The sequence below is a fragment of the Solanum tuberosum genome, unplaced genomic scaffold, assembly GCF_000226075.1.
Source record: "Solanum tuberosum cultivar DM 1-3 516 R44 unplaced genomic scaffold, SolTub_3.0 scf00382, whole genome shotgun sequence".
NCBI classification, from domain to species: Eukaryota; Viridiplantae; Streptophyta; class Magnoliopsida; order Solanales; family Solanaceae; genus Solanum; species Solanum tuberosum.
In genome coordinates this window covers 522097-538046 of record NW_006239306.1, presented here as the reverse complement: position 1 = coordinate 538046, position 15950 = coordinate 522097, and the positions used below count along the sequence as shown (strand labels likewise).

The following is a 15950-nucleotide window of genomic DNA, read 5'->3' as shown; positions in this document are numbered from 1 at the left end:
AAAAATAGATTATATATCACATAAAATGGATTAGATTATATACTAGTGACTAGTGAGAATTGTTTTAACTTCAAAATTTTCACCTTATCCCATAATGAGATGTTTAGGACCAACCACACACATCTTTGACTTGTTGAAACCACAAGATTTAGACAAGAAGTCTCTTAAAATACTCCATATCCAACCAAAATACAATCACATAAAATGAAACATATTTTGAGGGAATAATTGTTTTTCATAACAAATTGATATCCAAGCTACCTTCTTGTAACAATGAAGACATAAACACATTCCCTCTTCAGACTAAAAACGGGAGCAACAAATGAATCAAAACATCAATCGTTGTAGCGGTAGTAAGAGAAGAGAAGACCGCTCTACTACGACAACAACTACCAATGCAAATTCAACTATTCTAACTTTACAAGCAACAGTCTAATGCACGAAATACAACTTATACTCGTAGAGTTTCCCCAAAACGAGAATCGCACAATTTTCTGCACTCATCTCTTGTGCTCAGTATTTTATATATATGTCGAATCTCCCTTGGTGCCATAACGTAGCGTAAAAGACAAGTATCATATACCTTAAAACAACAAAAATGAATCGATGAGAAGATTTTAAAAATTAAAGAAATCAATGTTTGATGATAGCTCACCTCCTTTTTTGTCATATCAGGGAATTCAGTTTTGACAACGTCCTCAAACTCGCAACTACAAAAAGAGACAACATTATCCAATGTTGAAATTTATAAAAATAAGAGACGAGCAAAATAATATAATATATTTACTTACTAATATGAAGAGAAAGAGTAAAGCACGCCTTCTTTCAACCGGCACTGCATTGCATATTCGGCCTCGGTGAAAATAGCTACTTTAAACATTGTTTGCTTGAAGTTTTTCACCCTCAGGTTGTTTCCCAAATTTTTCCAAGCCACATTAATATCTTTCACCGGTATCACCCGGCCTCTAAAAGCTCGAGTTACTTCATCCTGAAAATTCTTTGCTTCTGTCAAATCCTTCCACCTGCAGTTGATTAGCTTTACAAGCTTACTTTCATTGCAACGTTTAATATCCAGAACGTTTATAAATTGTCCTCCTTCTCTTTCTACGACCTCAACTTTTGTTGTCCTTGGCATCTGTTTTAAGTAAGCTTCAATTTTCTCCTTTGACGCGTGCTTTACTTTAACATCTCCAGGTTGCAATAACTTTGACTAGAAAAAACAATCTCAATCAAACATCACATGAAATGGAGTCGTCCTTTAATTACCAAAATCACACTTCTATCCCAAAACAAAAAAAACTACATTCGGCCACGGTTATTAGAAAGGGCAAAAACAAGTATAAAAACTGGCTAGTCGAACAAAACTATTTACATTTTTTGGTTATTATTTTGGGAGCAGCGCCTATACAGTATCATTTTCTCATAAAATTCACAGCAAGTTTGTATATTAAACTTAATAGAGAAAATGACATAAATGATCAATTATGCTTCAATGTATGTTCAAAATAGTCCCTTAAGTTGAAAGAATGAAACTACACTAGACATTTGAGAAAATACGACTAATGACCAAACATACGACTTACCCATTTTTTCCCCAACATATCGAAACGATGCAAACATATTCCACCGTCCTCAATTGTCCGTTTCTCCTCGTATTCTTTTTGCTTTTGCCTTGGCATTGCACTATAGCGCAAAAGGCATGTATCATATACCTTAAAAACAACAAACAAAAGAAAGAGAAAATGAGCAAGCAAACAAAAATGGACCCGTTAAAAGGTAACTGACAAATTGAAAAAAAGAATAGCTCTAGCACCTCTTGTCTTGTCATATCAGGGAAATTATATGTGACATCCTCTTGAGACTTGCGACTGAGAAAAATGATGAAGTTTAGTGTTGGAAAACTAATTTTCGATTCAAAGTATGAGGGTCAACTATTTGATATAAATCTTATATGTATTTTTTTAAAATAGACTTTTTCCCATTTAGAAAGTATCTAAATTGAAGAAAAGGGAGTATTACAAAACAATGCTAAGAGAAGAAAAGAACAGGAGTGACTCAAGTGTGCGGCTTCCCAAAAAAAATTAGAAGTGTATATATTCTCTTATTATATAAGTGACAGTTTGTGCTGAAGCAGGCACATCTCCGTCGACGTGCCTGCTTCAGCGTGTTTTTTTTTAAAAAAAATTAAAAATTATTTCTTTTGTTCTACTTTAATTTAATTGGTGTATAATTTTTTCGAATGCTTCAGCGTGTTTTTATTTAAAAAAAACTTAAAAATTTATTTCTTTTGTTCTACTTTAATTTAATTAGTATATAATTTTTTTGAAATTATGGAATCCGTTTTAGCTATGACTTTTAGTTTCAAATTCAAGACTTCACGCTGAAGCATGCACGTCTCTGTCCTGATTCAGCGTGTTTCAGAAATTTCTTTAAAAAAAAATTACTTTTTTTGTTCAACATTAATTTAATTAATGTATAGTTTTTTTGAAATTATGGAATCCGTTTTAGCTATGACTTTTAGTTTTAAATTCATATTCGTTAATTTAGTTATTGCTTTATTAATTTGAACGTCGGTAATATTTGTTTATATCTTGTAACTACTTTGAGTAAAAAGTCAACAATTGATGATGAAAAATATATTAATTATGGAGATCTTAATGGACCTTTTCACAATAAATTTGCGCAAACAAAAAGTAATTAACAACTTAAATATCTAAAAATCATATTAAAATTTAATCAACTTTCTAAATTCTACCTATATCACATAAATTAAAACAAAACAATACTAAAATATTGGGCCCGTGCTAGCACAGACACCTATTCTAGTATATATATAAAACCAAGTAAAATAAAATGAAGGGAGTAAGTGTATCTTAATAGAAAATAATTGGAATTTAGATTATATATTTTGGATAAAGAGTTTTTCTTTTGTGAAGAATATCAATTCAAATTTCAAGCTCTGATACCATACGTAATTTTAATTTAAACGTACAAAAAAATATTTGAAGTAAAAGATATAATCACATATAAAGGAGCGAAACTATTAGTTGAAAATTGTCTATCTCCTTACTCTAATGTTACATTATCATAGTCAACAGTAATGCCAAAATGTAGAGAATATGTGATAACCCTAATGGATGAAGAAAGAATGGTCCAATTTATAAAAATTGATGAGATTTAATTCAATATATCAACCAGTTAATTAATCTAACGAACGAAATTCGTTATTCATTAAATATTAGCAAGGGCAGCTGACATGTGTTGAAGAAAAGTCGTTGGGCATTAGACCCCCAAACATGGGTGGTCTCATTTTTTAGTTTATTAGTTAAGACTAAACTCAAAAAAAATAATTAAAAAAAGTAAAATGAGGAGTCCAATTCCAAACAGAGATGTAAACTTGATATGACTATTCACTTTTTTCCTTTTCAATAAAAAATATTGTATACTTTTTTAATTTTTTTTTTACACGTTATCATTTTTTTTACCTTATTTTTTATTGATTTTATATATTCTATCCTTCTTTCTTTTTCTCTTCTATTCCTTTCTCTCTTTCTCTTTTCTAATCTTCCATCCTATTTTTCTTCTTCAAAGCTTAAGAATTTATTTGTTATTGATAATTTCAACTTGAAAATAACATAGTTTATGTTTTAAATTTTGAAAAAAAAATATCGCAACAACTCAATTCTTTTTTGGAAATTAAGTCTTCATAGTTCTTGAATCAGGTAATATCATTCTAATTTCTAATATTATTTTATTTTGTGTCTTATGTTTATTATATTTTTTATTTGATATTGTAGATAGTGTTTAAAATATTTGTTAGAATTTTAATATGTCAACTAGAAAATATGAATATAGTCATTCAAAATTTAAAAGAAAAAGAAAAGTCAATAACTTGAAATCTCAAAAAGGTGCTATTGATAATTTTTTGAAAAATAATGTCAAAATTAAATTAAAAAAATGTAGGGGAATGCTCTTTAGAAGAACAAGTCACTAACTTAATTGAAATTGAGTTAAATAATGATATAATCAAAAAGGAAGAAGGAATCAGATGTAGATTTCCAAGAAAATCAAGAACTTATAAATGAATTAAATAATTATACTCTTAGAAACATCCATGATCCTAGTCAATAGAATAATGTTGATACAAAGTTAAGAGAGTTTATTAGTAGAAAAGAGACTAATGAGAATTATCGACACATGTTTTTTCAAAGAATAAATTTTTAAGACACTTTTCTACTACATATATTATTTTCAAGAGTTAACAAATAGAGAAAGACATGAAAGAAGATGGTTAATTTATTTCAAAGATTTGAATAAGGTATTTTATTTTTGTTGTAAGTTATTTAATTCGACATTCAATGCTAAGAATAATAAATAGCTAATGAAGGTAATAGAGATTGGAAAAATCTTACTACTAAGCTTAGAACTCGTGAAACAACCAACCAACATATCATTAATATGAGTTAATGGATTGATTTAGAATTTTAATTGCGTAATAATAAAACAATTGATAAAAACATTCATGACCAAATTAATAGAGATGGAAAACATTGACAAAATGAATTGTCAGAAATTATTTTTGTTATAGGAGCTCTTGGAAAAAACAATTGGCGTTAAGGGGGGAAAATAAAAAACTATCAAGAAAATAATGAAAACTTCTTAAATCTTATTGGAATGATTACTGAATTTTATGCAAGAACATATTTGACGAATCAAACATGATGAAATTCATAATCATTATTTTGGACTAATATACAAAATGAATCAATAAATTTATTAGCAAGTAAAATTAAGAATAAGATTATTGAGAAAGTTAAAAAAATAAAATATTTCTCTATTATACTTGACTACATGAGGTATACAAGTCATCAAGTTCAAATGTCTTTCATAATATGGAGTGTAGATATTTCGGCAATTTCAATAAATATAATCGAATATTTTTTAGAATTCTTAAAAGTGGATGATACAAGTAGAAAAATGCTTTTTTAAAGTTATTAGATGAAATAAAATGTATTGGTCTAGATATTGATAATTTAAGAGGACAAGGATATGATAATGGATCTAATATGAAGGGAAAACACCACGGAGTGCAAAAAAAACTTTTTGATATAAATTCTAGATCATTTTATACATCAAGTGGTTATCATGTTCTAAATTTGATGCTTTGTGATATGGCTAATTCTTGTATGGACGCTATATCAATAGTAGGTGCCATCCCGTAACCCAGAACATCAAGCAATGAGCGTAAGGGCAGAAACTAGCGAAAACAATAATCTAAACAAGGACAACAACGCGGAAACAAACCAAAATAAATATATACAGAAATTCCTCCAAGAACTTGGAAGTCACTAGTAGAGAGCTATCTAATAAAGAGTACAAGTTCCAAAAGTGGACCACAACAAAGCGTGTCTCAAAGACAACAAGACTAGCTAAAACAAAAGAAGGAGACAAGACAAACCCAAAACGCCAAGTGCTCGCCCTCGTTTCCGAATCACAGCTGTAAAAGAAGGCTGGAACTACTCACCGCTGGTAACTGGTAATGGGACATGCATCACGAAATAGATGCAGAGCATAGCATGAGTACCAACACAACAGATACTCAGTAGGTATCAAAGACCGACTGAGCAAAAGGGGTAAAAACAATAAGAAATGATAGAATCTAGACACAGAGAGGTCAAAATGGCTATGAAAAGAAAGCACACGAGCATACCAGAAATAAACTAAGTACAACTAAACTAAACCTAACTGGACCCCCATAAGCCCAAAAGGTACACTCGTGTGCAAGTTTAAATAAAACTTTAACGGACCCCCATAAACCCGATATGTACACATAATAACTAAGTCTAATGAAAAAGAAGAAAACCGAGCTCCCAGCCCCAAGTAACCAAGATAATCCATTAGACTCCACCCAGCCAGTAGTGCACTCCCAGCCTAGCTAGAAAGAGTGACCCTAGGGGGCACCCTACCAAACAGTCCACTCCCAGCCCAGCTAGAAAGAGGGACCCGAGGGTGAGGTTGATATCGCGAGTCGTCCTACCATGCAGTCAGCTCCCAGCCCAGCTACAAAGAGCGACCCGGGGACACCCAGCCAGCAGCACACTCCTAGCCCAGCTAGAAAGAGAGGCCTGGGGGCGATCGCCGAAATCACCGAGTCTACCCAGCCAACGATACGCTCCTAGCCCAGTTAGAAAGAACGACCCCGGGGGTGATAGTATCTCCAATAGGATCCAATCCAGCAATAACTACCGTGGAACACCGTCAACTCCAAGAAATCACAGAAAAGGCTCTAAGCCTATACTATCTCAATCCCACGCCGCTAGTGATGCACCGAACCTTCGAGAACTTGTTGAAACCGCAAAATTAGAGAGAGAAGATACAAAAGTGCAGCAAGCAACGATAACGCCTAATCTAAGGCTCAAACTATCAGACTCAAGTCTGCTACTCTAGTCTACAAGGAGCCAAGTCATCCGAACGACGTCGGCAGAAAGTCAAGGCTATCCAGTCCACACGGGTCATAAGTCTAAGGCACTGCTAGTCTAACCTAGACTAAGGACATCATGATTACGGTTAAGGATGGGCAAAACATATAGCACATAACATACAAGCATACAATAGCATTTAGCACATAAGCATGAAACTCTACTAAACCGGTTAACATGATACTATACCCGAAGTATGGCCAATCGATCATAACATAAGGTATCCAATCAAACTAAAGTAGGAAACAAGTACCCACCCATAATTCACTCCAATCGATATGCTTTTACACAATTAAGCTCAATCTAATCTAAAGGAAGTCGTAGCCTACCTTAAGGTCGATCGCGCATGCTCTAAATCACTTTGTCGGAGTTTTTCCTTCCCGAACTACCCTTGAACGCTTCCACTTTATCGAATATAGGATCACAACGTTAGTACGGTTGTTTAGACACCAAAATCACAACAAACGAAGACGGGTCAATTTCGAAGTCAAAACGGGAATCGTCGGACCTGCACCGAACTGTTTGAATTTGACTCCATCAAGAGACCCAAAACAGTACCTCGATCCCACGCCTGTAGTGATGCACCGAACCTTCGAGAACTTGTTGAAACCGCAAAATTAGAGGGAGAAGATATAGAAGTGCAGCAAGCAGTGATAACGCCTAATCTAAGGCTCAAACTATCAGACTCAAGTCTGCTACTCCAGTCTACAAGGAGCTAAGTCATCTGAACGATGTCGACATAAAGTCAAGGCTATCCAGCCCACACGGGTCATAGGTCTAAGGCAATACTAGTCTAACCTAGACTAAGGGCATCATGCTTACGGTTAAGGATGAACAAAACATACAACACATAACATACAAGAATACATTAGCATTTAGCACATAAGCATGCAACTTTACTAAACCGGTTAACATGATACTACACCCGAAATATGGCCAATCGATCCTAACATAAGGTATTTAATCACAGTAAAGTAGAAAACTGGTACCCACCCTCAATTCACTCCAATCGACATGATTTTACATAATCAAGCTCAATCTAATAGAAAGGAAGCCGTAGCCTACCTTAAGGCGGACCCTGCGCGCTCTAAATACTTTACCGGAGCTTTTCCTTCTCGAATGACCTTTGAACGTTGTCACTCTATCAATTATAGGATCACAACGTTATTACGGTCATTTAGACACCTAAATCACAACAAACGGAGACGGGTCAATTTCGAAGTCAAAACGGGAATCGTCGGACCTGCACCGAACTGTTTGAATTTGACTCCATCAAGAGACCCAAAACAGTACCCCGAACTTGTGTTCCAAAATGAAACACAATTCGAGGCACAAAACGCAGCAAAAACCAACATGCAAGAAAACCATAGTTTAATCAACTTAAAAGAGAACATGCAGTAGTCTAAACTCAGAATTTACAAGAATTGAATGGTGTCCAGCACTCCTTGAACACTCCATGACGTAACCAAGATAATTCTCATATGAGATCATCTTGACAAAAAATGGGTCCCACACCCAACCGTCATTTTAGATCAAAAACCACAAAAGGGCTAGAAAAAATATCGAAAACCTCGACATTGCTGAGCTAACCGCGCTGACGGAATTCTCATCCGAGCGCGTTTACTCAGAATGTTGACTAATGTCAAACTTATACTTAAAGTTAAAGTTAAAACGCCTAATCGCACCGACTCACACTGAAAACCTCGGGAGTCATGCCAACCATGCTACTAGCCTAAAAATGACCCTTCTGGAGCTGATGAAATCGTCAGAATTGGATTCTGATGTCTTCTTCTTGAACTTTTGATCGAAAATAATCGTTCAAGGTTCATAAGCTCCAAAATCACTAAAACTCGCACAATAACCAAACGAACGACCAGGTGACCGAACTGTCAGTCTCAGCAAGTCATAAATGACTTGGGATCGCTACAAGAACGCTCTAAACAACACACAGAAGGTAAAACACAGAAATGACTAGGAGGGTCATTACAATATCCACTACTAAAAAGGACTTTCGTCCGCGAAAGTAAGGGTCAAGAAGTATCTGAAAGTCAAACAAGCTGGGAAACTGCTCTCGCATCTCCTGCTCGGTCTCCCAGGTAGCCTCATGATTGGACGATGCCTCCAACGGACCTTAACAATAGGAATGGCTCTCGAGCGCAATTTTCTCACATCTCTGGCTAGAATGGCAACTGGCTCCTGTACAAATGTCAAACGGTCATCCAACTCGATTGCATCATACTGGAGCACATGAGACTCATCAGGAACATACCGGAGCAATATCGAGATATGGAAAATCGGGTGGATGGCTGAAAATGCTGGAGGTAGGGCCAAATCATAAGCAACCTCGCCAACTGTCCGGAATATCTCAAAAGGCCCAATGTACCTGGGGCTAAGCTTGCCCTGCCTCCCAAACCTCATCACGCCCTTCATGGGCGACACACAGAGGAAGTGGGATCACATTACTATGGATTTTGTGGCTGGCCTACCGCGGACTTCTAGAGGTGTTGATAGCATTTTGGGTCATCGTTTATCGATTGACCAAGTCAGCACATTTTCTTCCTGTTCAGTTTTCATTTAGCGCCGAGAGGTTGACTCGTATCTACATTCGGGAGGTGGTTCGACTTCATGGGGTGCCAGCTTCTATTATATATCACTATTTTCTTCGTCTACTACGCGGTAGAAAATTTAAAAGATAGTGTACCTAGTTTAACTCTTAAATTATTGTCACGAACACGATGAAAAATTAGTATTGAAAGTGTTAAAGCAATAAGATTTCGAACGCCACAAATAAGATATACTTTATTTAAATTAGAAGACGTTATAAGTGACGATCCAAAAATTAAAAGTGAAGCTAATTGTTTGGCAAATTTTGAGCTTGAAAATTTTAAATTCTTATTGGGTATGACTATGTGGTATGCTGTATTATTTGTTGTTAATTCAATTAGCAAAAAATTACATTCAAAATATATGCATATTCATGACGCTATAGATCAATTAAGAGGTCTAGTTTCTTTTTTATAAACATATAGAGAAGAAGGATTGACAAGTGCTATGATTTCGCTTAACAAAATTGCATTAGAGATGAATATAGAACCTGAATTTCGTAAGAAACGTGTAATTTATAAAAAGAAACAATTTGATGAGAATGTTGATAATGAAATCACAAAATATCTTGAAGAATCTTTTAGAGTTGATTACTTCTTATACATAGCAGAGCAAACCATCTTTTCACTTCAAAATAGATTTGAACAATTTGAAGTATATGAAAATATTTTTGATTTTCTATTTAGTGGGAAAAAATTGAGATTATTAGATACGAGAAATTTTAAAAATATTGTCTTAATCTTGAATGTTCCTTAAAACATAACACTCACTCCGATATTGATGGTTTAGACTTATTTTCTCAATTAAAAGTGTTAAGAAAAATCATACACGTTGAAGATAATTCTCTAATCGAGATACTCAATCAAATAAAAAGACTTGATTCTTTTTCAAATACTTATATTGCTTATAGAACAATGTTAACAATTCTTATAACAGTCGCTTCAGCAGAAAGAAGTTTTTCGAAATTAAAAATAATAAAATTTTATTCAAGATCAACAATGTCTTAAAAAATATTAAGTGGATTGGCTATATTATCGATTGAAAAAGAATTATTAGAAGAAATCGACTACACAAAAATTATTACCAACTTTGTATCTCAAAAAGCTAGAAAAATAGATTTCAAATAAAAACATATATAATTTTATTTTAAATTTTTTTTAAGGCCTCTCGTTTAATTTTGGCCTTAGGCCACCAATGAGTTTGAGCCGCCCTTGAATAGTAGTTATGAATTTTATATTAATTGCGCAACACATAAAATAATAAAAAGTATACCAAGAGAATATTTACATTATCATTATGTTAGCCATAGAAGAAACAAATAAATTCTTGTGGTAATTGACTTTATGTATCATCCTACTTTAAGACATTGCTAGATTATTCTTTTCTTTTTCAAGTTCTTGACTCAAACATAAATATATATGATCATAGCTAGAAATTAGATACTCTCTCCGTTTTAAAAATACTTTGTTCGTTTCATATTACTTGACTTGATTTGATATACTTTTAAAGAAAATTTTAATTAGAGATATGTATTTACAAAACTAATTTTATTAATGATATTTTAGACCTCTAAATTTGATTACTAACTTTATCTAGTTAATTAATATAAATGGAGGGATCAGTAAGTATAACTTTAACAAAAAATAATTGTAACTTAGGTTATTTTGGATAAAGAATTATTCTTTCGTGAAAATTATCAATTTAAATTTCAAGCTCTGATACCATATATAAATTTAATTTAAACGTACAAAAAAAAAATTGAAATGGAAGACATAAGTGCATCTAAAGGAGTGAAAGTGAAAATTTTCTACCTCCTTAATCCATTGTTACATTATCATAGTCACCACTAATGAAAAAATATAGAAAATATGTGATAACCCTAATGAATGAAGAAAGAATGGACCAATTTATAAAAATTGATAAAATTTAATTCAATATATCAATCAATTAATTAATCTAATGAACGCAATTTGTTATTTATTAAATATAAGTTATGAATTTAATATTACTTGAGCAATACATAAAAGGGAAAAAGATAAATATACTCCCGAACTTTGATATATGATACGTCTATACCCTCTATTATACTTTTCGTCTATCTTAGCCCTTGCTGTCCAATAATCGGTGCACATTTTCTAAGAACCTGCCCCATAACCCAATAAACCCACCCGATTTGTGGGTAAAATATACCCTCTAAAATCTAAAGAAAAGACTCAAATCCTAAGTTACTTTCGTTTATCTCACAAACCCTAGCCTAGTTCATCAGATGTAAAGTTTGTCGATTCCATCGTTTGTTCGTCGATTTACTGAGATGCGGTCATAGGTACCCACAATTTCAAGTTGTTCATCTCACATATATTGTTTTGTGTTTTCGATTTTCATTCGTAGCTAGTAAGAAATATGTTGTTGCATTTTGATTTTCACTTGTTTCTTTAGTTATTGTGTAGAATCTACTTTTTATAGTGATTTGTAGGGGTTTGTTTACGTTTATCTGAAAAAATAAACTTCATTTTTTAGGGTTTTACTTTGGTGTCGTTTTATGCGGTTTGTTAGGGTTTTGTGCACCTTTATGTTAAAGAATTATTTTTTTTGTTTGTGTTTCAGATGTGTTGCTTTGGTAGTGTCATTTTCCATTGTTTTTGTTTCAGATTCTCCATCCCTGTCTTTATTCCATTTCTTTGTCTTTATCCCCTTTCTTCATGCCTTTATACCCTTTCTTTATGACTATTTATTTTGTTGTAGGTCCATAAGAACTAATTGATAGTTGATATTAATTTCATTCCTGCAGTTAGGTAGGACCACTTGTTTAATATTAATTTACTCAGCTTAATAATTAATTAGCAGTGTCTAATTATCTCACATACTTTAACAGGGACCACTAGTTTAATATTATTTTACTTAGTTCATTTGTTAATTAGTATTGTGTAATTAGCTCAAATACTTAACAGAGTTAAACCTTCCTTGTTTGACTGTCACTTTTGATTTTTTCTCCTTTATTCCTAATGTGAATGCTAACTAATGTAATGTGACTTATACTTACTAACTTTAACTAATGTAATGTGACTTAATAACTTAACTAATGTAATGTAACTTACTAACTTACTAATGTGAATACTTAGTAACTAACCTTATACTAATGTGAGTACTTACCTTGTTTGTTTGACTGTTACTTTTTACTGTTTCTTCTTTATTCCTAATGTGACTACTAATTAACCTTACACTAATGTGAGTACTTACTAACTAACCTTACACTAATTTGAGTACTTACTAACTAATCATACACTAATGTGAGTACATATCTTGTTTGTTTGACTGCCACTTTTTATTGTTTCTCCTTTATTCCTAATGTGACTACTAGCTAATGTAATCTGACTTGTTAAATTCTTCAAGTCTGACTTATGTGACTTAATGACTAACTAATGTAACTTACTTATGTTATTTACTAGCTATGTGACTGACTTACTAACTGAGTTACTTGTTAAATTCTGTAAGACTTATTCATAAGTCTAATTTTTTGTGACTTAATAACTAAGAAATGTAGCTTACTTGTATGAATTACTAATTGTGACTTAATAACTAACTAAGGTAACTTGCTTATATGACTTACTATGTGACTGACTTATGTTATTTACTAGCTAATTGACTTAAGTGACTTAATAATTAACTAATGTGACTTACTTATATGACTTACTAACTGTGACTTAGTGACTAACTATCTTACTTATTTCCTAATGTAATTTGCTTATATGACTAACTAATGTAACTTACTTATGTTATTTACTAGCTAATTGACTTAAGTGACTTAATAATTAACTAATGTGACTTACTTATATGACTTACTAACTGTGACTTAGTGACTAACTATCTTACTTATTTCCTAATGTAATTTGCTTATATGACTAACTAATGTAATGTGACTTATACTAATGGGAGTACTTAGTAATGTATCTTTTTATTTTTCCCCCTTTAATCCTAATGTGACTACTAACTATGTGACTGCCTTATGCTTACTAATGTGACTTAATACTTACTTATTTCCTATTGTAACTTACTTATTTCCTATTGTAACTTGCTTATGTTATTTACTAAATCTTTGTAGGTCATTAACATGGTTGAAGTTACCATACATCATGGTGGTGAGTAGCTAACCAGTCCGGAACAATAAATGATGTGATCATTATTGGAGAGGGTATTATCCTGATCTTATATCTTCTTTTTTTGACTTAGTGAATGAGTACACAGATACGTTAGATTTTGTTGGTGTGCAAGAACTTATTGTACTTGCTCCATCTGGAAAATATTTTGAAATAGTAGGTGATGAAGGAGTTAGACCTTAACATCTTTTATCTCTACTGATTATAAATCTATTCATTTGTTTTAAACTGAGGATTGTGAATTATCTGTTGATGTACCTGATATTGTCATGCATGATGGATCATTTTTACTTTCACCGATTATTAATGAAGGCACAGACTGTAGTGAAAGTGAAAGTGATAGTAATAATGGAATGATGTTTAGTTGTTCAGATTATGATACAGATGAATTAGAAAATTTTGTACTAAAAAAAGGATATAACTGATAGTTTGCAAGATTATAAGGAGATTGTTAAGGGTATGACCTTCAAGGACATAGCTGAAGCAAAATAATTTTGTAAACTTTATGCCCTGACTAAGAAGGTAGAACTAGTTGTGGTGAAGAGTGATAAAAAAAGATTGAGGTATACATCTGGTGCTGAAGGTTGTCCATTTTTACTTTTTATTTCTGGGGATCTGACCACTCCCGGTATTAGTGTCAAAACACTAGTAGATCATACAGAGTGTGGAACAACATATGTCAACTCTTTAGTGGATTACTCAACAATAGCTCTGTATTTTAAGGAAAATTGCAAAGTAACCCTAAGTATAAGGTCAAAGAAATGAAGGCTGACTTACATAGAGTGCTTGAGCTAAATGTAAGTGAAGCAAAGTGAAAAAGAGCCAAAAAGGAGATACTAGAGACTCTAGATGGTAGCTTTGTAGACTCTTACAATAAATTAGGGGGTTATGTTACTGAATTGAGAAGTTGTAATCTAGGGTCTGACATTGTGATAGATTTGTCTAAAGAGGAACTATCTAATGGTAAGAGAAAAATTCTTAGGATGTATATATGTTTCAAGGCAATGAAGCTGGGTTTTAAGTCTGGGTTAAAGGAAAAGCTAAGGGACATGTATTGTGTGCTGTTGCGCAAGACAGTAATAACTCTTTCTACCCTCTAGCGTGGGATGTGGTAGATAAAGAGACTTAGAGGACTTGAACATGGACTACTAATTTGCAATTTATTTACCTTTACTTAATACTATTTCTTTTATTAATTTTAGTTGTTTTAATTTGATACTTAGGGGCAGCTTGAAGCAGTAAGGACGATTTTACCTGAAGCACATCAGAGATATTATGCAAGACATATTGAGGCAAATTGGTGCAAAAGATGGGGTAAAAGTGAATTGAAAAAATTGTTACGATGGGTTGCTTGGTCCTCATTCATAGAGGAGTTTGAGGACCATCTTCAAGAGATCAAGGAAGTTGATGAAGATGCTAGACAAGATTTAATAGACAAGTATCCTCCGAAAGCATGGTGTAGAGCCTATTTAGATACTGTGTGCAAAAATCAGGTTGTGGATAATAACTTTACTGAGTCATTCAATGCTTGGATACTTGAAGCAAGGTAAAAGCCAATTATTGAAATGTTGGAAGACATTAGGGTCAAAATAATAGAGAGGTTGGCAGCAAAAGAGGTTGTTGTGAGAAAGTGGAAAGATGATGGGATTAATCCTAAACGTGAGTTGTTATTTATTGAGTATTTGAAGATTTTCAAGGTTTGTAAGGTAAGTGGCAATGGAGATAATGGCTATGAGGTCATTGAAGGTGCAGATAGACACATTGTTAACTTAATAGAGAAAAAATGCAAATGCAAAACATGGGATCTCACTGAAATTCCATGTCCACATGCAACTAAGGCCATGGAGCATAAGAAAATGATACCAAAAAATGAAATTGATTGGTATTATAGTAAGGAGGCAGCCTTGACAGTTTACAAACACAAGTTACAACGGGTTAGGGGAGAACCATTCTGAAAATGTGATCCTTTGCGTGCCATTGAACCACCCGAATTGGTCAGGCTTGTTGGCAGACCTAAGCTTATGACGGAAACAGAAAAAAATGAAGCAGTTAAGAGGCAAAGAGTATGGAAGCAAACAAGAAAAAAAAAATGATGACATGTAGTAATTGTGGAGAACAAAATCATAATGCAAGAGAATGTGAAAAGGTAATTTTCATTAAATCTTAATTACATCAAATCATTATCCAATTTTACTATTTAATTTTTTATCTACTATTATGATTAATAAGGCAAAGCAGGGGAAGCAACCTACTAAGAAGCAGGGGAAGCAAGTTGCTAAGCAAGGAAAAGAAATTGGTAGGGGATAAAAGAGGCAGCCTAGGAGAGGTTTAATTGATGAAAATGAAGCTTATGAGGAAGACATAAATTGCACAGCCCCACAACCAACACAAGAGAGTCAATCTGAATATGCTGCTTCTAGCAGCTATTTTCCAGTAGCTGAGGATGCTGATGAAGACCCCAGGCTAAGGTCAAGAACAATCTCAGAAGAAGCTTTTCTAACAAGATTGAGAAAGAGACAGAACCCACAAGAATCAATTGAAAGTAAAGTAATAGGCTTCAGAGGTGATAAATATGGTGTTAGTGAGCCTACAAATTTTCCCATAACACCAACTGACTTAACTTGGAATGGAAATGATGCAATTACTACAAACCAGCTACAAAAGTTGAGGCCAAGAAGGGGATGATGATATTGTGTTGGTACTACTGTTTTGT

At 33.2% G+C, this 15950-nt stretch overlaps 1 protein-coding gene across 1 annotated transcript; it reads right to left on the bottom strand.

Moving 5' to 3' along the window:
- Positions 1-214: 214 nt before the first annotated feature.
- Positions 215-2043, bottom strand: LOC102603915 (uncharacterized). The gene is made up of 5 exons (XM_006362080.2): positions 1814-2043; positions 1584-1712; positions 792-1210; positions 656-710; positions 215-583 (listed from the first exon to the last, which is right to left on the bottom strand). The coding sequence occupies exons 1-5, from the start codon at positions 1826-1828 to the stop codon at positions 452-454; spliced, it is 750 nt and encodes a 249-aa protein (XP_006362142.1). The 5' UTR covers positions 1829-2043; the 3' UTR covers positions 215-451.
- Positions 2044-15950: the final 13907 nt, after the last annotated feature.

Excerpts from the sequence above, each read along its gene's own strand:
- LOC102603915 (XM_006362080.2), bottom strand. Across the intron at positions 1,211-1,583 it reads ATATGTTGGGGAAAAAATGG|TCAAAGTTATTGCAACCTGG; the intron begins GTAAGTCGTATG and ends TGTTTTTTCTAG. Across the intron at positions 711-791 it reads TACTCTTTCTCTTCATATTA|TTGCGAGTTTGAGGACGTTG; the intron begins GTAAGTAAATAT and ends CTCTTTTTGTAG.